The sequence below is a fragment of the Vulpes lagopus genome, chromosome 11 (genome assembly GCF_018345385.1).
Source record: "Vulpes lagopus strain Blue_001 chromosome 11, ASM1834538v1, whole genome shotgun sequence".
Lineage (NCBI taxonomy): Eukaryota > Metazoa > Chordata > Mammalia > Carnivora > Canidae > Vulpes > Vulpes lagopus.
The window spans coordinates 59,570,904-59,594,240 of NC_054834.1; the positions used below are offsets into that span (position 1 = coordinate 59,570,904).

The 23,337-nt window shown below is 47.4% G+C and overlaps 1 protein-coding gene across 1 annotated transcript; it reads right to left on the bottom strand.

Annotated features, from left to right (window-relative positions):
- Positions 1 to 1,900: 1,900 nt before the first annotated feature.
- Positions 1,901 to 15,203, bottom strand: RCN1 (reticulocalbin 1). The gene is made up of 6 exons (XM_041721864.1): positions 14,919 to 15,203; positions 10,106 to 10,299; positions 8,752 to 8,930; positions 7,043 to 7,103; positions 3,903 to 4,102; positions 1,901 to 3,021 (listed from the first exon to the last, which is right to left on the bottom strand). The coding sequence occupies exons 1-6, from the start codon at positions 15,170 to 15,172 to the stop codon at positions 2,914 to 2,916; spliced, it is 996 nt and encodes a 331-aa protein (XP_041577798.1). The 5' UTR covers positions 15,173 to 15,203; the 3' UTR covers positions 1,901 to 2,913.
- Positions 15,204 to 23,337: the final 8,134 nt, after the last annotated feature.

Below are 23,337 nucleotides of genomic sequence, written 5' to 3' on the forward strand. Positions count from 1 at the left end.
TTAAGCATATAAATAATGCTTTGTGACATTACAGTATTTCCCATTACAGATCAATTTTGTAGCATTTGTCCATAATCCGACTTGAAATGTTACCTAGAAACAAAATATGTTTTCCTTGAAACAGTCAGACCCTATTAGAAATCTAAGGCTTTACAAATCACCATGTTAACAGTTATGTCCTCTAGCTAAGGTTTTCTTTCTTTAAATAGTGTTAAATTCAGCCCCAGAAGCACTAGTCTCTGTGAGGGTTCTCTTCTTATGTGCACTGACTTGAAAGGAAAAATTTAGTGCTCAAAATATATTTAACATCTTACTATGCATAACTTAATAAATCAACCAGCATTCCCTTTTAGGGTGAAAATAATGTTAGCACCTTTTACAAGTGTTATGCTTCTAATTAGGTTACAAGATATTATTTTCTCATTTTTTTAAAAGACAGGTTTTCATTGCTTAAAAGAAAAAAAAAGGTGTCAGCCTAATTCTGGGTAAGAAGAGTTATTCTCACTCCCTGACCATATAATCATATGTCATGGGTGAGCCAAGAAAAAAAGGGAACATGGATCAGATCTGAAGGTTGGAGCGTAAAACCGCCCAAAAAAACCCAGTGGAGATTTGGGGCCAGGAGCACCTGGATTTGAGTGCCAGCCCTGCCATTTAATCACCGTGGAGTCAAGCAAATTACTTAACTTCTCATTCAGTGAATGTGAGCTATTTTTTAGTTATTTATACAGTTTTTTTTTCCCCTGAAGAAATTCTCTTTGATGAAAGCCAACAACCTCTCATTCATTCAGCACGTAATTATGGAGTACTTATTATAGACTAGACTCTACTGCTCTAGGTCCTGGGCAACCAGGCCACTGCTCTCACACTGCAGTGTGGAGAAGATGGACAGCATACAAACAAGAACATGTCAAGTGTTGCAGTTGGTTGAAGGTGGCCCCTTGCAAAAGATATGTCCACCTCTAACCCCTGGAACCTGTGAATGTGACCTTACTTGGAAAAATAGTCTTTGTAAGGATCTTGAGACGAGGTCATCCTGGATTATCAAAGTGGACCCTAAATCCAATGACAAGTGTCTTTGGAAGACACAGAGAGGAAGAAAAGGCCATAAAATGGAGGCAGAGAGTGGAGTGATGCGCCATAGCCAAGGAACACCTGGGGCCACCAGAATCTGGAAGCAGCAAGGATGGATTCTCCCCGAGAGCCCCAGAGTGCAGCCCTGCCAACCCCTTCATTTCAGACCTTGGCCTGGAGAACTGTGAAAGACTAAGTTTCTGTTGTAAGCCCCCCTCTTTGAGGTAATTTGTACATCAACCCTAGGAAGCAGTGGCTTCAATGGCAATATGTACCAAGAAGAAAATAAAATGGGGAAATGAAACAAAAAATCTAAACAGGGACTCAAATGGGACCACTGTAAATGATGCAGTGTGGAAGGCCCCCTGGTGGAGGTACCCTCTGAGTCCCCCCATGCGGGAGATGGGTGTTGGGTGTTCTGAATCTGAGGGCAGCAGGTGCAAAAGGCCCAAGCTGGGAATAAACTCGGCATGTTGGAGGACCAGAAAGTCAGTGGGGCTGTCTATGGAAGGTGGAGGGGAGGATGGCAGGGAGATGCTGATGCAGGAAGGGACCAGACCCTGTCGGACCTTGGAGGCCTTGAAACCTGTCCCAGAGAGTTACAAAGACTTGCAGATGCCCTTACTAGCAGAGGAAGAAGGAAGTTATGTTATTTGTTAAATAAAGTAAATGTGAGCATGTTCTAAACGTTCTAGTAATTGGATTAAAAGCCCAGAGCCTTTAGCATCTTACACATGGAATCCCATCCTGCTGTTAATTCTGTATGAACAAGAATGTCACAAATAGCACATGTGAGGTCAAACACCACAGGACACAGGAGAAAATCCTCAGTGGGATCCTTTTATTTTGTTCACTATTTATAAAGTAAATTTTCAACCTGTAAAAGTTGTTTCTACCAGTTCGGTCAACGGCTTGGAACATTCCTAATTCCCGGGCGTGGTGGTCCCCAGGGCAGGTCCGGGGGACCAGATGGAGGGGTTCCAAAACTCCACAATGCCAGCTTCCCCAGGATCCCACTGCCTCATTCTTACTGGCGATCAGCGAGGAAATGGATTGTATTTCTATTCACTTTTTCAAAGATCAGACCTATCTCATTTGCATGACAAGAAAATTTTCTCAAGTATAATAGTGTTGATCATTTTCCTATAGTTCTGTGAATGCCTGACATTCATTTCTTCCCTACCTCTAAAATTCCTTTCTTTTTCACATTATCTTTCTTGATTGCTTCTTACTGTAAAAACAAAGAACACAAAGATGCGGGTTTGTTGTGCACATGAGCAGGTCCGCATAGAAAAATGCACAGAGGATTTATATACCATTTACAGCTCAGAGTACAAAGTAAAGAAGGAAGAATCTGGAATGAGACGTGCTCTGAAATAAGCCTGCATAGGATACCACTGTAGCTTCGTCAGACTTTCCGCTCACTGACTATTCAACAGTGGCAAATGTAAAAAATGTGCAGTTAAGATACATAGCAGTCGCTCCACACGGTGCCCCCCAGCCCACCCAACTTCTGAATATGAGGCTTTTTCACATTCTCTCCCCCTTTCATTTATGTTTACTGCAAAAAGCTAAAAAATCATGTTTTAGCAAGTGTCCCCATAGAGCATGGTGATTTACCAAGATTTTAATGTGTTTGGAGAGAAGTCTTACTGAAACAATAGCGATGACTATTTTCCAGTAAATATTGGGTGGAAAACAATTTAACCCCAATCCGAGGTTATAAACTTGCTTTTTGGGGAGGCCACAAGTGCTGTAAATGAGACAACTGCAGCAACCATCCAAAACAATAAAAGAAAGCCTATGACAGTCTGCTGTATGTACTATAGGGAGGATGCATCAAAGTTCATCATGATTTTTTGTGAGGTCTTCCCCATAATTGGTAGCTTGGCTTCCAACAAACATGTTCCAGTTCTCCAATATCTCCTCTTTAGTTAGCTTTTCATCCTGTAAGAGGGAGGAAAGACCTCTGTCACAGAAGTTCTGGTAACTCTGAGCAGTTGTTCAGCATGAAGCTCTCATAATTTCATGGATTTTCAACATTTAAAATTAGTACATGGCATAATTAGGAAGCTGCTAGGCACCTCCTTCACCCACGGTCACTGCCCACCAAAAACCAAACTGGAACAGCCTCCTGGCTTAAGAGCTATGGTAAAATATAGCAGGCAAGTCCTCAAGGAATTCAGAAGCTAGAATCCAGTTATGTCTACAAGCAGTGTTGGCATTCCCCAAAACACGTCCCAAACAATTCCACTTCCCTTTTATGGCTTGACTATAAAACTCTCCTGTCTCCCAAGAACTGGGGGCAGTGATCAAATTGGGAAGAAGTAGGACTTCTTTCTAAATCTTGTTTATTTATTTGGATATTTATTAATAGATACTGAAGTGCTGGGCATCAGAGCCAGCAGTATGAGCTTGCTTGGATGTAATGGGAAGGGCATCCTTGTGTCTGATGCATTACAAATGTCTGATAATATCTGCTGACTGTATGAACGAACAAACCTATCTAATGACAACTCAGGGTATACCTCTTAAATCCAAGCCTGGCCCACAGCAAAGTTACTGTTTCTGTAATCCTGGGAGATGGGAGTGAATTAAGTGTGTGGCCCTTAGCAGACTGTTCGGGAATGTCTGGGCCTAATGAGTTTACATGGGTTATCATGGTATTGGCTTAAGTTTACAAGGCACATGTAGGGCAAGAGTGAGAGCAGTCGATCAGGATGTGGCTGCATGGACCTGGGCCAATGTTATCACCAAAGAAGCAAACAGAACCAATCTTATGTAAACTGTGTCCCTTCAAGGAACGATTCTAGAAGATCGTGAAATACCTTGTTTTTGTCTGACTCATACACCAAGTGCCTGGCCTCGGCCTGAGCGTGGTCATAGTCTTGAGGGAGGATCCAGTGGCGAATCTCATCTTTGTCCAACTTCCCATCCTTGTTCAGATCCCGGAACTCATTAAACTGCTCCCGTTCTGACAAAACCCAGTCTGGCTCAGGGCCGTTCTCCTCGTGGGAAAACATATCCGCTAGAAGGGAAGGTTGTCCTTGGTTATGAAATAAGTGGGAAGGTAAGTCAAGGAAAGCCTGACGTCTTGAGTTTTGGGAAAGATGGTGACCAATCAAGAGCCCCAACCCAAATGTCTGGTAGGCGCTTTCTTGAGGAGAACGATGCAGTGATTGATCCACTACGAACGCTGCTTTGTGGAATAGAAAGAAGGGAGCTTACGAGCCAGAAGATGTATCCTGGCTCGACTTAGTTCAGTGACTGGGATTATGTTCCTTAATTCAGTAAGTCTTAAGTTGTCTTATCTGTTATGTGGAGGTAATAAATTACAAATCACAGAGTTATTACAAAGATTAAGTAGGATACTTTCTGTGAAAAAAACTCTACAACCCAAACTGGCACTGTATAGGTGAAAAACCTTTTCCTGTAGGATGTGCTTAATGTTGGTCCTTATTATATTATATATGTTATATATGTTTTTATATATAAAGTATTATATTAGTATTATATATTATATATAAAATATTTTAAGTATAATTTTTTCATTTAACTTTCATAATAATCTTATGAAGTAGATACGGTTGGTTTTCCCATTTTATAGATGAAAACACCGAGGCTTACCCTTAACCCGAAGACCCACAGCTAGTATTAGCTTGAGACTACATAGGGGCAGGGCCACTCTGCTTCCACCCCTGGTCTTAACCACTTATTCCTATTGTTTGTATTATTTCCAAAGGGCTTTCCCATAGATCGTTTTATTTCATCCTTACAACAATTCCGTAAGATGAATCATTATCTGTCTTTTACAAAATGACAGAGAAAAAAGAAAAAAAGAAGGCAAAGTTTATGCGTTGTTTGCTAAGTGACTAGATCTCCTTGGAAAAGACAGATACCCACCCTGTGGGCAGTTTTCTCTTTAATGGAAACACGGCTTGGAAATGCCAGGGGGTGGAGAGAGCAGGTCATGAACGAAGGAAAAAGAGAGGCAAGACCCTTGGTTCAGCCACAGGGCAGACCCACACCTAACACCTGCAGACTGTTTTTGAGAGAAGGTTGTCTGTATTTATTAGCTAACTTGGGCTTCATCTACTCCCGCAAGCATGCAGGCTATGTATTCCCATTTTCCTGATGAGGAAACTGAGGCTTATCACGATCATGTGACTCTCACAGGGTCACACAGCTAGAAAGTGGAGAGGCCAGGACTCCTGAGTCCAGTGCTCCTCCCAGCACCCCACATCACCACTGGTGTTCCACTCACTCCCACCAGAAAAGAAGGCTCCTCCGTGCCTGAAGTCACTTGCTGGACCAATCCACACATCGGGCCTCTCGGACTGCAAGCTGCTCAGAGTTGCATTTTCAGGCACAAGGCCCCCCACCATGCAACCACCACCACCCCCAACATAAAGGAGGGAATGTTTCTTCTAGGCAAAGCCACTCAGAGCTTTGCCCCTGATTCTGCGCTGTTTCAATGCGGAGTTCAGGAGGGCCAGGAAGAGCACACACTTTTAATCAAAAGTGCTACATTGCTCGTTTCAATCCGTCAGCCTTTTCTGTCTAATTCCATCACCACCGTCAAGGTGAGGCGTCCGCGGCTCTGAACCGTCCGTCGCACGCACACCGGGCAAGAGGAAGGCTCTGCTGCTTGCCCTGACGAGAGGCCTGTCAGCATCTGTTACTCTGCAGAGGTAGGGCCACCAAGATCACTTTAATTACTCTGGTGAGAGCTACCTGTCTGTTAACCACGGACCGGCGGACAACGGCGTGCGGGCCTTCGGATCAAATATCATTTCTCATGATTAGAAGAAACTTTGCTCCTCATTACCAAAGGCGCTTGTTCTTGGGCCTGGGGTGGCAAAGTCAGACACAGCCACAGACCAGAGACCGAAGGCGGCGCGGGCTCCAGTTTCACACTGAACGGGGATTAACTGATGATTAACTGCCTCTACTGAGTACGCGTACAAAAATTCTACGCATCGTCCCACCCTTCAAAAGACTTGCCAGCTTATACTTTACTGACACTTGGGAGCAGAAGAGCTGCTGTGAGAAGGCACCTGCCACTTGGAGCCACGTGCCAGAGCCCCAAATTGCCTCCCCCAGTCCTTTATGCAGCTCCGAAGGGCTCTAACCAAGCAAGGCAGCTTCTGACTCAACTGCCGTTAAGTGGACTCCAGCTCCACGGGTGGCTGCCTGGTACCTGAAAACTTCCTGCTTAAGTGGAGCCCATCAGAACAAAATGCCAGGTTCGGTAGTCCCAGTGAAAGGCACCAAATGGGGCAGCCCTGGTGGCTCAGCAGTTTGGCACCGCCTTTAGCCCAGGGCATGATCCTGGAGACCGGGGATCCAGTCCCATGTCAGGCTCCCTGCATGGAACCTGCTTCTCCCTCTGCCTGTGTCTCTGCCTCTCTCTCTTTCATGAATGAATAAATAAAATCTTTTAAAAAAAAAGAAAAAAAGAAAAAGAAAGGCACCAAATGGCCAACCAGGGGGCAGCCGTGTACTCTGTAAAAGGAGTCAGCCATCTAAGGAGGCTACCCTACCCCTCTGCAGATGCCTGGGCATCTCCACAGCTGGAATCATCACAGCTCCATCTGCTCCATACTTCTGGGCCCCACAGTGTGACTTCAGGGGCTCTCGTCTGGCACAGTCTGCTCTGGCCTCACTGGGAATCTGTGGGATCTCCATGTCCATTTTGCAAGGGTAAAACTAGACAGTGTGGTGGGGGGCACCTCGCAGAGCCATGGGGCCCGCTCGCAGCCACCGTGTGAGGTCTCCAGAGTGCCTCCCTGATACTGTACCACTAGGGCTGGTGTGACAAGTCCCTTCCCAGTGGGAGGGCACAGGAGTGACGACATCAGACTTGCAGCTGTTGCTAACAGAGATGTCTGGGGAGAGTAGCTCGATGTGGGGGTGCAGGAATGTTGCCCAGTTGGGCCAGCAGAGCAAGACACCAGGCCATACTCACCAATATACTCATCTTGATCCACGAACCCATCCCCATTCTTGTCGATGTCCTCCAGAGTTTCCTGGGAAACAAAAGGGAACAGAGAAGGCAAGATGGCTACACGCCCCAAGTGAATCTGAGAAGTCTACCGGTTGTCCTCCTTTGTCTGGCTTTATGGCTGAAAATCCTTGGCCACTTTTGGCTGGTCTCCTTACCTCCCTGGGCATTGGTTTCTTATCTGTAAAAAAACAGGCAGTGGCTTCTGTTCCTCCTCCCCCATCCCACCACTTTAAGAGCAGAACACTCTCTTCAAATGAAAATATAAGTAGAAGCCCAGAAGGGCTCTGATTTTTATCAGGAAGCCCTGCCAGGCCAACCATCTTCACCATCCAGCCAAACCATCCCCTGCGGTACCAGTGGACAAGATACAAAAAATAGATGCCGGGGCTCAGTGGACGATGGACACTAAGTTGGTGTCACAAAAATATGAAACAGTGGGCAATTAAAAAGTAAAAGCATATCTGACTTTTGAACGTGTATGTTCTGCATTTAGTATATTTGACTTAATTGGGATTACGGCTAGGGTGAGTAAGTAAATGAATTTATGATCCACTGTCACAGCAACTCAGAGGCATCCTGGATGGAAGACAACAGCCAACCCCGGGAGCAGAGAGCCAATCCAGAGGCACAGGATGCGCTTGTGGACAATTCAGTTCCTCTGGCAAATCACCTATCTTAAATGGATGGTGGGTGGTAAAAAGATCCCTAGAGCCACTGCCCAGTCTTCAGTGTCATGGTGATCACGAGAGTGAAGCATGAGGCAAGAGCGGGCCCCATCCACCAACTGAGCAACGGAAATAGTCCAGGGCTGATTATGAACAAACACTTAAGCCACTTGTTTCCCAGCATCGAAGCAGTTAGAACTGGCCTGGGACATCTGCCCGGGAAATAGATGATGGCAATTATTTTACTGTTCTGGAAAATGAAGACGTTTGGGACCCAACCTGATGCCATGGAAAGCACTATGGAAACCATTCCTCAAAGCCTTGGGTCAAAATCAGACCCATGTGCCCTCCCAAGCCCTACTCCTATGAGGAACATCCTTCTCCCACTCTCAAGTTCCCCAATGGCTTAACAATCAACCAGTCCATTTCAGAGTCTTTTTCTCGTTCCCTCAGAGCTGAAAAATGGGACAGAGTCCAGCTAGTTGATCCCTAAATCCACCTGCTCTTGCCCCGCCCACATCTGAACAGTAGCTCCCTGCCTTGTCCTCTCTAGAAGGAGTCCGTAGAAGGTGAAAGGGAGGGAGGATCCATTTCTTGGCCAGAACAGTCATGGCAGACTGTTGCCCTCTTTTCTTTACCTCTCTTGTCCTTGGTCTCCCAGCTGGTTGTCACCAGGATGACCCGGAAGCCACAAGATGGTCGAGTACATGGTGTAAATAGCCCGGGTACCTGACAGGACTTGGAGAAGTGCCCAGAAGGCCCACCTGACTTGGGGGACCACCTGCACTGGTCTTGGGAGAAGCTTTGTTTCCCACGGCTGGGCTCGGGGCTGTTACAGTGGGCAGCCTGTCCCGACTAAGCCAGCGGGTAGGCGGGTATTTCCCACCTAGTCCACTTCAGGGTTCTTCTCTTAATTCCTGTCAAGTTGAAGAATGCTCTCTCTTTGGAAGAAGGGACAAGATTTTAGTACAGATTTGGCTCTGGCTCAGGCTCTATTTGTCTTACCAAAACCACAATTTCCTTCATGTGCTCAAACTCCTCAGGGTGCAGGAAGGCGGTGAACTCCTCCCGAGTGGCGGTCTGGTCACCATCCAGGTCTGCAGCCTTGAACCTTCTCTCGTCGCGGGGCAGCATCTTTTTAAAGGTGTGATGATCCAAAGAGTCTTGAAACTCAGCAGGGTTTCCTGCAGGATGTGCGCGGAAGTGTTTAAACTGGGCTGCTAAGGAGAGCGTCTCCTCCCAGATCACTCATCCTTCATGCCCAAATGGTACACACAGGACAGAAGGTCCCGAGCCACTGAGTTCTTTGAAACATTTTCTTTCAGGATGGCTTTAGGGTCTGTTCCTTCACCCCCCCCCCCGCTCCCGCCCCACAATCCAGGCCCTAACAGCTTATGGGGGCATTACAGCAAATGGTTAAGAGTGTGGGCTTTGGGCCTTACTGCCATGCTTTTCTTTGCAGAACTCTGCTTTCATCATATCATTCTTTGCTCTAGAACCTGCACAGGCTCCCCAGTACCCATGACATTCTGTCTACAGGTTTCTGTCTAGCTTTCATGATCTCCCTGAACCTAGCCGTGAGTGTGTGCTCCTCTGGCTCTCCTCAGACCTGTCTCCTAGCTCTTGTTACCCTGTACCCAGTGGGGCTGCACCCTGTGCTTTGTCCACATCCCCCTATCGTTCCCCATGAACAAGCATGTCTTATATCCAAACCCTGCCCACTGCTGAATGCACTGCTGCCCCTTTGTTCCTCCAGCTGGCCCACCTTCCCCTCCCGTCTCTATCTCTTTAAATATATATCCATTTTTCAAGGTCAAACTCCCAGACCATCCTCCGCCAGGAAGCCTTCCTTGACTGCTCCAGCCCACTTGGTCTTTGCTTTCTGAAACTGGGCAACATTTTGAAACTGTACCACAGACACGCTTCACCTCTGCTCTGTTCTCTTTGCCTCTGAGGTTGTCAGCTCAGATTCGACAGCAACCTCAGTCATTTTTGTGGGGTTTTTTTAATAGAGGGAGGTGGGGGAGGGGCAGAGGGAGAGAGAGGGAGAGAGAGGTAGAGAATCCTAAGTAGGCTCCACACTCAGTGCAGAGCCCCTCGTGGGGCTCAATCTCAAGACCCCGAGCCCAAATTGAGAATCAGATGTTTAGCCAACTGAGCCACCTAGGCTAAGTCACTTTTTATTGGACCCCAGACCCCTCCCACTGCTCACCACCTACAGACTCAGACTAAGCAGCTCTGTACATTCTTAGTAAGCAGAGGAGGATGTTACACAAGCGGGCGGTAGATGTGTCAAGAGAGAAGAGAGGCTCCCTCAAGGAGCTTGTTGTGCGGGCCACAGCTGTGCAGCACCTCTTACCTAGGTAGTAACCATACGTGGCTTGCTTGTATTCTTCCCAGGAAATTTTATCATCTTTGTCCCGATCATAATCCTTCCAGACTTTAGCGACATTATCGTAGATGTATCTTTTCTGCACTCGTTTGATCCAGGTTTTCAGCTCCTCAGTGGTTACAAAGCTGTCCCCATCACTGTCGATTCGATCAACGATCTTCCTATAGTTTAGGAAAAAAAAAACAAAAAACAAAAAACCCCACAAGGCTATTATCAAGGTTTGTGTGATCCTGATCCAGAAAAAGATCAAACACCGCAGAATCTAAAATGCATAAACAACTGAAATAAAATCAATGATCCGATGGTGCTGCAAAGGATCTTGAAGTTTCTCTTTTCTGAGGACAATGTGCCTCCCCCTGACCCCGTGCCAATGGCAGACACTGCCAGAGAGGGCCATGCCCTCTGTCCTGATAAACCCAGAGGTGCCTCAGAAGCCTTCTCAACACAATGCTTTGCAGGAGGACACCACCAACTGATCAGAGTTGATGTGTAAGATGAAACCTAGCAGTCTCCTCCGGGTGCAGTCCGACACCCTTGTTTTAGAGTGATGGCACAGAGGCGGAGGGAAATGGGATGACTTTTCTGAGATCACACAGCTAGTATGTGCTATGATCAGGGTAAGAAATTACATCTCCGAGCTTTAGGGCCAATGCAAAAAAAAAAGAAGAAGAAGAAGAAGAAGAAATAAAAAAGGAAAATTCTATGTAAACCAAAAGATAAGTGAATGCGTCTCTTCTTTTTTTAAATCTCACCACTTTGGACTCAAAGACTTGAAACTTAAAGCAGAAAGAGACCAGATCTTATTGACCAAAGCCTAAGATGTCAGCAATGAAAGAGCCTTCACACCACGGAAATTATTCAAGAAACTGGATCAGCTGAGCAGCTGCAGGAGCCGACGCCCCTGACCTCAGGGTGAAGATGCCCAGGTCCAAGAGTGGTGTCTCCTGTTCCACAGCTGGCCCAGGGTCCAGCGACTGCCCATTGGACTCGCCTGGGGCACCCTAAACCCTAATGCAGAGCAAACTTCAGGCTGAGAACTCACCAGTGTCCATCTCTAGGTCCAAGGGTCCCAAGCTAGGGATGCTCTTCCTGTGGATCAAGGATACCCAGAAGCTATTTCTAAGGTTTAAAAAAGTATTCCTTTCCCCTATAATCACTTTCACTATTTTTTATATTCCCTGTAGGAGAGAAAATGAGTGGGAAAAATCAGAGAGGGTGACAAAGCCTGAGAGACTCCTAACTCTGGGAAATGAACAGGGGGTAGTGGAAGGGGAGGTGGGGGGGGGGATGGGGTGACTGGGTGATGGGCACTGGGGGGGGCATTGACGGGATGAGCACTGGGTGTTATACTACATATTGGCAAATCGAACTCCAATAAAAAATATACTAAAGAAAGAAAGAAAGAAAGAAAGAAAGTATTCCTTTAGTGGTCCATTTACCTGCGATGGGGCCACCCAGGTTAATTAGGGATCTGTTTCTTTGCTTTGGGCTGGAAACCTGTCAATTCAGTGGTAAAACTTTCTTACTGTCAACAAAAGTCCTAATTGACAGTTACTCTTTGATGAACTACAAATGAGGAGAAAAACCGCAAGAGACTCTTAACTCTAGGAAATAAACTGAGGGTTGCTGGACGGGAGGGGGGTGAGGAGATGGGGTAACTGGGTGATGGCATTAAGGAGGGCACGTGATGTGATGAGCACTGGGAGTTATTTGGAACTGACAAGTTAGACAACACCACATCTAAAACCAATGAATATGTTGTCTAATTGAATTTAAATTAAAAAAAAAAAAAACAGAGATGGGGGATGAATGCATTAGGACATGTGAAGTCCTCATCGCCCTCCTGAATCTGGGTAGCCCGAGCTCCTCTTTCTCAGCAAAGCCTGAGCACTCCTAACAGCTTTAATGCGTCCCCTCACTTGCCATTTTAACAGGTCTCAAGCCTAACAAGCTGAGCCTCGAGGCTCCCCTCCAGGGAAGCACAGCCTCTGGGGTCTCAATTTCCCTGACTCTAAATTGGAACACCTGCTTTACATGGGATGTTGCAGCGAATAAAGGAGAGAATGTGTGCCTGGCCTTACGAAGGACAGGACCCTAGATCACAGGCAGACCGAGAGCTCAGCAAACCCCCAGCGAGTAACAGAGTGTGCAGAGCCTCCAGGCAGAGCCTCGGGCAAACCTGGACATCTGGGGCCAGCCGCCTGCAAGGCGGCCCAGCTCTGCTCCAGACAATGACGGACACAGGGGAATAAAAGTCGCCGGGTGTCCAGAGAAACCAGAAATGAGGGTCTGTATGTGAAAGCCCTCAGGGTGTAGTTTCCGTTTTCTCTTAGACCGTGTAGCATGTCTGTGAATGCGTGTGGCCTGCGGGCCTCCACCTTGCGGACCCCTGGCCTACGTGTCCCCAGGGGCCTCAGAACGGTCACGTTCTCAGAACCCAGGGTCAGGTGGTGATGGCCTGGATCCAGCCACACTCCTCCCTCAGCAGCCCAAGCTGGGAGGGGGTGTCTGGTGCACGGGGAGCTGTGGACAGAGGCGGCTTTTCATGCTCCATCCCGTCCCCAATGGCACCCATCGTTTCCAAGCCTCCACCTGTGGCCTGGCTTCACCTTACAGGTGTGTGGTACGTCCGCTACCCACTACCCAACCTGTGATTCAGGCCAGAGATCAGATGACCCCCTGGGTTCCTCCCTCGTCTTGCCCACCCCCACATCGAGTCAAGAGCCAAGTACCCACGTTCTACCTCCCACACGTGTCTGGATTCACCCTCTCCGGCCCTTGGGACTGGCTGTGCCAGGTTCCGGCCCTCCTAGCCACTCCCCTGCCCCTAATCGCCCCATCCGTGCCTCAGTTATGTTCTCTGTTCTGTCGTCTGACATTCCTGACAAGTTTGGGGGATGATGACATTTGATCGTGTACGGGATAACATCTAATCTCCACCTCACAGAGGTCCTTTCTGCTCTGCCCTTAGCTTCCCTCCACTCCCACCTCCTACTTCTGTGCTGTCCCTTTACTGTCCCAACACTCCCCATCCCCCAGAACAGGTTTCAGTACCTTTATGAGCAGATTGTTTTCTCTGCAGGAATGCCTGCCCTTGCCTGTACACCTGGCAATCTCTGAGCCATCCCACAAGCTCTCATCAGGTGACAACCCCGAGCCCCGAAGCCGCTCTCTCCAACTTGAAGCTCTGGGGGTTCCTCCTCCTGAGCCTGTGCGCTGGGGTTTGTATATGCGGCCATCCCAGCATTCATGCAGTGTCTGCTTGGGCGATTCTAAGTACTTTGAGGCCTAGAGCATACGGCTTGTGTCTGCCAGCCGGCCAACCTGGTGCCTGACACACAACAGCCATTCAGATGTCTGCTGCATGACTGAATGAATGAAGCTGAGGTGTTCATGCAAGCATCAGATGGAGACCAACCACCAGCCCCATTTCTCACCACTAGGCTCGCCTGTCAGGATAAAGGCATCAAAGCCGGAAGCTGTTAGGACCGCAAACTGCAGAGTTCCTTACTACAAATCCCCAGACCTCTGGTCCTCCTCCCTATGACAACGTGGCACAGGGCTGCCTCTCAGGGTCCCAGAATAAATCAGTTACCAAGTGCTTCAAAGCAATACAATAGGCCGAACTCCTCAATGGCCCCCATTGTTAAATCCTGAACCAGCGGAGAAAAGTACTTCTCTGCAAAATAAAGGGTGATTGTTTGGAGATGACTTTGAAGTTGAAAGATCCTTTTATCAGCAGGCAGATGGTGCACCTACACAATAGGTATAATTTAGCCTCCTATTTTAACCAACCACGTTGGCCTTTGGTAGCCCCCCTCAGCACAGGGATGGCTGTGTTCTTTTTCATGCAGCAGGACGAGAAGATCCTCCACCCCCAGGAAGCAGGTTCCGGGAGGAAGGCCTGGTGCCCATTAGGCAAGGCTACTGGGATCCCCCCCCCCCTTCTCCCCCTCCTCCCCCGGCCCAGCGCAGCCCAGCCCAGCGCAGCCTCCACCTGGGATCAAGTTTCGGCTGCTGGTTCCTCTGTGGAAGGGTCCCAGATATCTCTGCCCAAGCCCAAGTGAATCCCCAGGGGACCTGGAGAGGGTGCAGAGATGTACCGAAGTTTTGTGTTCCAGGCTTGGCTCCCGATTCAGCTGGCTTCACCAGCGAAGCTCTGCAATCTGCCACCACACCCTCCAGCTTGTTGCCCTCCCTGCCAAAGCACCGGGTGCCTCGGCTCACTCACATGTGCTGGAGGCACAAACTCGGGGACCAGTTTCCATTCCCGCTTCTCACTCCCTGTCCCCTAATGCCCCTCTGTCTCCTCAACAGGCTTTTTATATCCCTCCTCCTGCCATCCCTACTATCAGGCCGAAGGCCAGGGCACCTCTGGCCCCCCTCCCCACCCGCACCCCCACCCCCACCCAGGAACTCCCACCGGGCATCAGCCTCTCCTGCATCCGCAACCCCCCCCCCCAGTCTTTTACCCATTTACGCTCATCCTGGGGACCTTCTTGGCAGTGTCACAAGCCCTCCACTCGGGGAATGTGGAAACTGGGAGGGTGGGCGAGAATCCTGTCACTGTCCCCAAGGCCACCGTGCACAGCAAGTCTTCTGCTGCACACCGCTGCCCCCAGGGGCCTGGGGGGTGCCCTCGCCGCCCTGGCTCCCGCGCCCGCCGCCACGTTCCCGCCGTCCCGCCGCGGCCCCCGCCCTGCGGCCGCGCACCCGATTTCGCTTTCGCTTTGCGGCGCGCGCCCCGCCGCCCCGCGGGCACCTGCGCCGCCCCGCTCACCCCAGCCTCTCCTTGCTCTCCTCCGAGGTGAGCTGGTCGAAGGTCTTGGAGTCCTCCTTGCCCAGGAAGGCCTCGTGGTCGTACTGGAAGCTCTGGTTGTCCTCGGGCGGCCGCTCGCCCAGCTCCGAGTCGGGCCGCACCACGCGCTCCTTGCGCACCGTGGGCTTGGCCCGCAGCGCCCGCGGCGCCAGCGCCAGCGCCAGCAGCAGCCCCAGGGCGAGCCCCAGGGCGCGGTCGCGGCCGCCGCGCGCCATCGGCGGGGCGGGAGGGCGGCCGGCGGGGGGCGCCGAGCGGGCGGCGGGGACGGCGGCTCGGCAGCGGGGCTCGGGCGCGGCGGCGGCGGCGGCGGCGGCGGCGGCGGCGGGGCCGGGGCCGGGGCCGGGGACGGGGCCGGGGACGGGGCGGGGCGGGGCGGGAGCGGACGGGGGGCGCGCCCCGGGCCGCGGGCAGGGAGGCTCGGGCGGCCGGGCTCGCGCGCCCATTGGCCGCCGGGCTGCGGGGGGCGGGGGGGGGGCCCGAGCCACGTCGGCGGCCCGGGGGGTGGGCGCGGGGCTCGGGTTTCGCCTCGGCCCCTCCCCGCGGTCTGGTCGCGAGGGGCGGGCCCCGGCGCGCGGGGCTGGGGGCCGGAGGGCTCCTGGGAGACGCGCAAGTTCTTTGTCAAGCAACAGATGTTGTGGCTAAAATGCGCCCTCTCTCCCTCCAGTTCCGCAGAATTGGGAGGAGGGAGGGAGGGAGGGAGGGAGGCGCTGGCCCTCCCCAACTTCCAGCGGGGCGCCCCAGTCCCGGCCCTAGACCCCGCCCCAAGATGCGCCCCCAAACCAAATCCAACCCCACTCCCCTAGCGCATCTAGAGTCTGGTCCCAAACGCGAGAGTCTGGATAGAAACCAGGGTGGCCGAGGTCCCCTGGAACCACCGAGGGTCGCAGACTCAAAGGTCCAGGAGGGCCCAGCGAGCAGCTCCCGTGCGCCGAGGCCGCGGCCCGCGAGCCTGAGCAGCCCTGTGCGTTCCCAGGCCCCGGAGTGCGGGCCCCGGGCTGCTGGATGGTCCCGTTTCCCAAAGGAAATCGGGATTGCAGCTGTCTGATGCTTTCCCTTCTAGACGATGGCAGCGCATTTGGCAGAGCACTACATGCTTTAAACAAATCCTGTCTGTACATTGAAGGCAAGAGTGGTGCTGCCCACACGGAGAAGCTCTGTAGAACTTTCTGCGGTCATGTCCGTGTCTGGGCTGGCCGGCAGTGGTTATCGAGCGCCTGATAGGTTGCTAATGTAACTAAGGCTTTGAAGATTTAATTTTAAGTTTACACTTAAATAGCTGCACGGGGCTCTGGCTATGGTATTGGACGGTACAGGTCTAAGAGCAAAGATTCCGTGTCACAGCCTTTTGGGACTCATTTGAAAACGACGGGTCTCCCTCCAGAAAAATGCACATACGGCCACTGGCACGAGTGTTTGATGAAAGTGTCAGAAGATTCATGAATCTTCTGAAGCCCCACTGATGAGCCTAGGTTAAGCATCCCTGGAACACTAAAGCTGAGGTTGAAGAGAGGAGCCCACTGCCACAGCCCGGGACAGCGGTACTCCCAGAGCATTTCCTTTATCTTTTTCTGTCCCCCTATCCTGATGGTCTAGAAGAGGTCACTGGGCTGTGCAATAAGGATACCAGGACATATCAACATAGATTCAAGTACCTTTTCTTATGAAGACTTATCTGAATCAATTAATGAATAATTATTGTGTGTCCTTCATGGCCTAAGCACTGGACTGGATGATGAGGATACAACGGGGAACAAGACAGTCATCGTGTCCGCGGAGCTAGAGCGTTTGTACAGATCATTCATTCAATAAACTAAGCACCTGCTAAATGTCAGAGTACTGTGAGGAGTCCTGGTTAACTGAGTGGCAAGTCCGTGTGACAAGAGCTGTTCAGTGTTATGGGGGTACATCAGAGGGACAGGACCCACATTTGGGGATCCATTGGGGGAAGGCCTCCCAAAGAAAGGGACATCTACACTGAGGCTGAAGATAATAGGCTAAGCCAGACCACAGGGCTGTGGGTATATGAGGGAAGATAAGGTCCTGTGTGAGTTGGCGGGAGCAGTGGAGTTTGAGGTCATGCCCTTGTGACCCTGTATATCCCCACCTGCCCACGGTGAGATGTGGGGAGGTCAACTTCAGTGTCACAACCTCCTTAGGGCAGGCAGTGCGGTGCTTAAAAAGAGATATGTCACCCACTGTCAGTATAGAGGCTTAAATTTCCAGCAATAAAGCAACAGTTACTTCGGGTGCAGGCGAGCTCCCTATTAAAATGTGAGGGCACTGAGGTGGGTGGCTTTGTACCTTTGGTGCTCATCACCCAGGCACATCCTGTGCCTGTGATGTGAACTGAGTAGGGGGGAGAAGGAGGAGTGGGAGGAGACCCAGAGATCAAGGCTTAAAAGGAGGAGAAAGATTGGGAAGAGAGTAGGAAAGTGGGTGGAGATTGGAGACAGTCTTTGCTTTGCTTATTCACAACTTTGCCACAGGCAGGCCTGGGCCCCTGGGACTGATCCAGACTCTCGGGATTGAGGGCGGCACATCCTCTGCCCTGTTCTAGTTGGCTTTCTGCCAGACACTAGTGGTTTCCAATAGTTAGATTGTTCCAGAGGTAGTCTTGGCTCCTGTGGGAATTACCAGAGAATTCTAGTACTGCTGTGAATCCAAAGGAATTTATATCATTTCCCCTGGGATGGCATCGCTTTTTTTGTTTCTTTTGATGGAACGTCAAATGTCAAAATGACTATTCTTCCCATCGCCACCCTCTACTTTTTTAAAATACCTTATTTATTTGGAGTTTAGGTTTCCTTTACCATTTCAAAAATGTAATTTATTTAAAGTAGAAAAAACAAAACAGTTCACCTACTGTAAACTGTTGAGACCCACATTGAGCATCCGAACTCTTAAGACATACAGTTGAGAGACAACCTTGCAAAAACATTTAACTTTGAAAACCAATGGGGCTCATATCCCAAGACCCACAAGATTGTAGTGAGCCAAGAAACCAAGAAACAGGGAAGTTTGGGCCTCAGGCTCATCGGCTTCAGGCTCGGGGATGGCCAATTGCACCCAGGCTTAAAGTGAAGGAGGTTCCCCACTTCCTATGAAAGCGTTTGCCAGAGCACCAGCATCTCCTAGAAAGGAGCTTTGACACACATATGGTGTCCTGATTTTTGCTGCTGTGGCCTGGGGAGTTCTCTTGATCACTTGGCTCCAGAGACCAAGGAGTTTGCAATCCTTGTCCTGTAGGACTCTAATAATTAGTGTCACCCAGAAAGGAGCTCATAGTTGCATCTGGTGTGCCAATTTTTGTGGCTGCTGCCAGAGAGCACCTCTATATCACCCAGCTCTGATGGCCAGTAAGACTTATTTACTGGGTTCACAGCACTATAATCAAAGGATGCAGAATTCTTAAACAGCTGCCACCCCCAGGGCACAGCAAGAGGCAGCTTAGAGCTGTGAAAGAGGCCTATTAGCTAAGCATCATCAGGCTTAGACTTGAGGAGCAGACTTCTAATTACATATCCATCTAGGGGGGCTGTGATCCTTTCCAGAGATAATCAGAGGGCAGGCTCTACCTTTAGGCTCTCCCTCTGCTGCAGTCCAGAGCACCAGTGTCTCCTAGAAGGTACCCATGTCTGGTGCCCACTCTGATGGCTGCTCCCAGGGGACACTTTTACATTGCTTGGCTCTGGTGGCCAGTGGGGCTTGTGCTTGTGATCCCACAGGACTATATATATTTGCATATTTTTAAAAACTGATGCCTGAGAGTCTGACTTCTAGTAAGTCTGACTTACTAGTTGCTGAGATCCTCCTCTTTGGGACATTATCAAGTCTTGGTACATCCTGAACTACTGGGAGCTATTAAACCTATAATAGACTGCTTGGGCAAGCACAAAGGTTTGAGAGACAACAAAGACCTGGGGCAAGGTTGGGTGACAAGTTTCATCTCCCATACAAGCCCACTCCTTCATGACTGGGAGAGAGGACTGTTTCATCTACTACATAGAAACCACCACAGAGAGTCAAACTAAACAGAAAAAAAAAAAAAATACACACACACACAAAAAAAAACAGAACAGAAGAATATGTTCCAAATGAAAAAAAAAAAAAAAAAAGAACATAAAACCTCAGTAAAAGCCTTAGTAAAATGAAGAGAAGTGACTTATACTTATCTCTGATAAAGAATTAAAAGTAATGGTCATAAAGATGTTCACCAAATGGGGAAAAGGGGATGATCACAGTGTAAAGTGCAACAAAGAGGTGGAAAATATAAGAAAATACCAAACAGAAGTCACATAACTGAAGAATACAATAACTGAACTCAAAGATACACTACAGGCCTTCAACAGCCTAAGCAGAAGAAAGGGTTAGTCAACTCAAAGAGCAGTGGAACTCACCCAAACAGAGCAGTAAAAATACAAATAAAAGAGTGAAAAAGAGTAGAGATCATTTAGTGACTTATGGGACAACATCAAATACATTAACATTCTCATCATAAGTTTCTCAGAAGGAAAAAAGAGAGAAAAGGGGACAGGAGTCTTATCTGAAGAAATACTGGTTGAAACTTCCCTAATTTGAGGAAGGAAATAGACATATAGATCTTAGAAAGCCTAGAGAATTCCAAATAAGAGGACCCAAAGAGACCCACACCAAAACACATCACAATAAAAATGTCAGAAGATTAAAAGCAGCAAGAAAGAAAAAATGTGTTACAAGAAAATCTTCATAAAATTATCAGCAGATTTTCCAGCGAAAACTTTGCAGGCCAGAAGAGAGTGGTAAGATAACATTCAAAGTGCTGAAAGGAGAAACGCCTCCAAACAAGAATACTTTACCTAGCAAGGTTATCATTCAGAACTGAAGGAGAAATAAAATGTTTTCCAGAAAAGCAAAAGCTTTTTTTTATTGGGTTCACCAATAAACCGGCCTTACAAGAAACATTAAAGGGCTGTCTTTAAGCTAAAAAGAAAGGATGCTAATTAAGTGATAAAAACACACATGAAATCACAAGCCAGCTAGTTTACCAGAGAGAACCGGGAAAACAGACAGCTAAGAAGAGCCCTCCTGGGGTCAGAGCACACCTCAAACACCAATCTCAAAAAATTACCCCTGGAAAGGATTATGAGTTTAATGGGATCTGACTGGGGAGCTGTCTTTGCACCAGGACATTGGCTAAAACTATAGAGCAATTAGCTGGCTATTAGTGGTGCCTAAAGTTGGTTGTGGTCTAGCAAATAGTCAAAAAGAGCCCTGCTTAAACCACTGTGGTTCCATGCATGTCTGAGGTAGCACCTCCTAAGGAGCAATGTCAGAAGCTTCACAATGTGAGGGAAGAGACTTCCCCTAAAAGACTCCAGCCAACTGGACTATCAACAAATAAATAAGCAAACAACAAGGAGAAGACCTAGAAGAGGAAGACCAGTATCTAGAGTTCTAGGCTATGTTATCTAAAATAATCCAGTTTTCAAAGAAAATTACAAGACAGGGGAAAAAAAATAGAGGCAACAAGAAGTGCCAATGAGGGAAACCAGATCCTATAGCCAACCAGCCAGAAATCCTGCATCCAGCAAAGCTACCTTTCAAAAGTAGTGATGAAATAAAGACATTGCCAGATAAACAAAACCAGAGAATTCGTTGCTCACAGACCCACCTTACAAGAAGTATTAAAGGAAGTTCTTCAGGCAGAAAGCAAACGACCCAAGAAACTAATTCAAATACACACACGCATACACCCACACACACACACAAGCACCAGTAAAGATAATAACATAATTATAAAAAGCAATATAGATGTGTATTTCTTCTCCCCATAACTGATTTTAAAATATATATGTAAAATATGTATATAGTCGTATTGTTAGGCCTATAACATATAGATACATAATATATTTGGCAATAACGGTATAAAGGAAGTGGATGGGAACAAAACTATATTGGACTGTATTAGATCAGATGATAAATAAAACCAAATCCACAGGACAAATAAAAAGAACCAGAAAAGGCAAATAAAAGGTAAATATAACAAAAGCTATAAATATATATTTGCTTTACTTTCTTTTTTCAGCTCCTTTAAAAGACATAAAATTATATAAACTAATAATTATAGCAATGTATTGTTAGGTTTGTAACATACCTGTAGATGTAATACGTGTAAAAATAATAGCACGTGCTGGAAAAGAGAATAGTTATCGAGAATGAACATTTCTATATTTCGTTGCAATTAAGTTCGTATATCTAATGTAGATTCTAATGAGTTAAGATGTAGAACATAGGCCTTAGGTCAAGTATTAAGGAAATAACTCAAAAAATATACGGTTGAAAAAAAAACAGTAAGGGACTGAAAATACTACACTGGAAAACATTCACTTAATGCAAAAGAAAGCAGTAAAGGAGGACCAGAGAGACGAAAAAGGCAGAGGGAAAGCATCACCAGCTGGAAATCTGGCTGAACACATAGAAACCAAAGGCATCAGAAATGGTCACCGAAAGGGTAAATATTATGACATTTTTTTCTTATTTAAAATGTTGATAACACATGCATGAGTAAGACACATAATAACAACTGCATATAGGATATAGGCCCAGAGGAGAGAAATGGAAGTCCGTTGTTTTAAGGTTCTTATATTACACATGAAGTAGTGAAGTATCACTGGATGGTAGACCATGACATAGTAAAGATTATGCTGTAAGGGTTAATTCCAGTGGGTTAGGACTTAATCTGAGCTATTTTGCTTAAGTTTCTGCATAGCAAAGGCATGAAACATACCCATTCATAGTATTGCCTTGAAACCAAAGGTCCAAGAAATTTGGGGGCGATTTTTACAACTTTCCGGCATCATTGATTGAGACTCCTGGAGGAGTCCACCATGTAGCAAGAATATGACTGGACATGACTGGACAAGGTGCCATCTGGGGCTACTTGGTTCTGAGGTGTTCAATGTACACAACAGTGGTTCCTGATCCAAGACATAAATTGCATTTGGCTGTGTGACCCTTATAGAAAAAGGAGGCAATAGAAGACTCCTTCTGACATTTCCAGACCCCCCCCCCCCACTGTGAGATGGCCTTTGGTTGGGATGCATGTTTTTACTTTAATGTTGGTATGTATTTACTGTGGAGATATCTATCTATATCTATATCTACATCTATATCTATATCTATATGTCTCTGTAAGCATGGCCGTTTTGGGTCCCATGAGTCTTCATCCTTAGCAATTGACTCTTCAACTCCCATTGTTAATGTGAAGTCTCCTCTAAACCCTAAAGCAACACAGAAGTATCAAAGAGTTGAATGAACCAACAAAGGTCATAGAATGGAGTCATAAAAAGTACTCAATCCCAAAGAGAAAAAAAAGAACCCAGAACAGAGGAGATAAGTAGAAACAAATAGCAAGATGATAGACTCAAACCTGACCATGTTAATGGTCATATTAAAGGTAATTTGTAGAAACACTCCAGTTTAAAAGGCAGAGATTGTCAAATTATATAAAAAAGCAACTCCCACCTGTATGCTGCCTACAGGAAATGCATCTTAAATATAAAGATACAAATAGGTGGAAAGGATAGAAGAAATAGACCATGCTGACACTAATCAAAAGAATGTTAGAGTGACTACATTTATATCAGATAAGGAATATTTCCGAGGATAGAATATTGCCAAGAGTAAAGAAAGACATTTCACAATCACATAGGGATCACTTAATCAAGTGAGTATAACAATCCTCAATGTTAATGCACCTAATAGCAAAACTCTAAAATAAATGAAGGAAAAAAATAGCAAAGAGAAATAGACAAATACACAGCTCTGGCCATAAGTTTTTAGAAAATGCTCCCTCAAAAAAAAAAAAAAAAAAAAAAAAAAAAAAGAAAATGCTCCCTCAATAGCTAATGGAACAAGTAGCAAATCAGCAAAAATATACTAGACCTGAACAACTCTAGCAATGCTCGGCCTGATTAATGTTTTAAAAAACTCCACCCAATAACAGCAGCATACATGTTACTCTCAAGTGTAAAAATTCACCAAGATAAAACATTTTCTGGCCCATGAAACAAGTCTCAATAAATTTAAATGGACGGGCCTGTTACTACCAACTGTTGGATTTCAGGGGCAAAGCCGAAGTAGCCAATGAAAGAGCTAGCCTCAGGCAATGAAAAACTAGCCTATCTCAGGACTTCCAGTTTCAGCCTCAACAAATAAAGACCTTAGAGGTTGTCACTCCTGGATTTACAATAACAGAAAAAAAAGAAAAAAAAAAAAAAAAGCTGAACAAACTAAGAATCAGTGACTTCTTGGACCCACCAGAAAATTGAGATTGCAGAGCAAACCATCACCCTCAAATCCGGACAGATAGGTGAATGCAGAGCCACGGTTAGTTTACCTG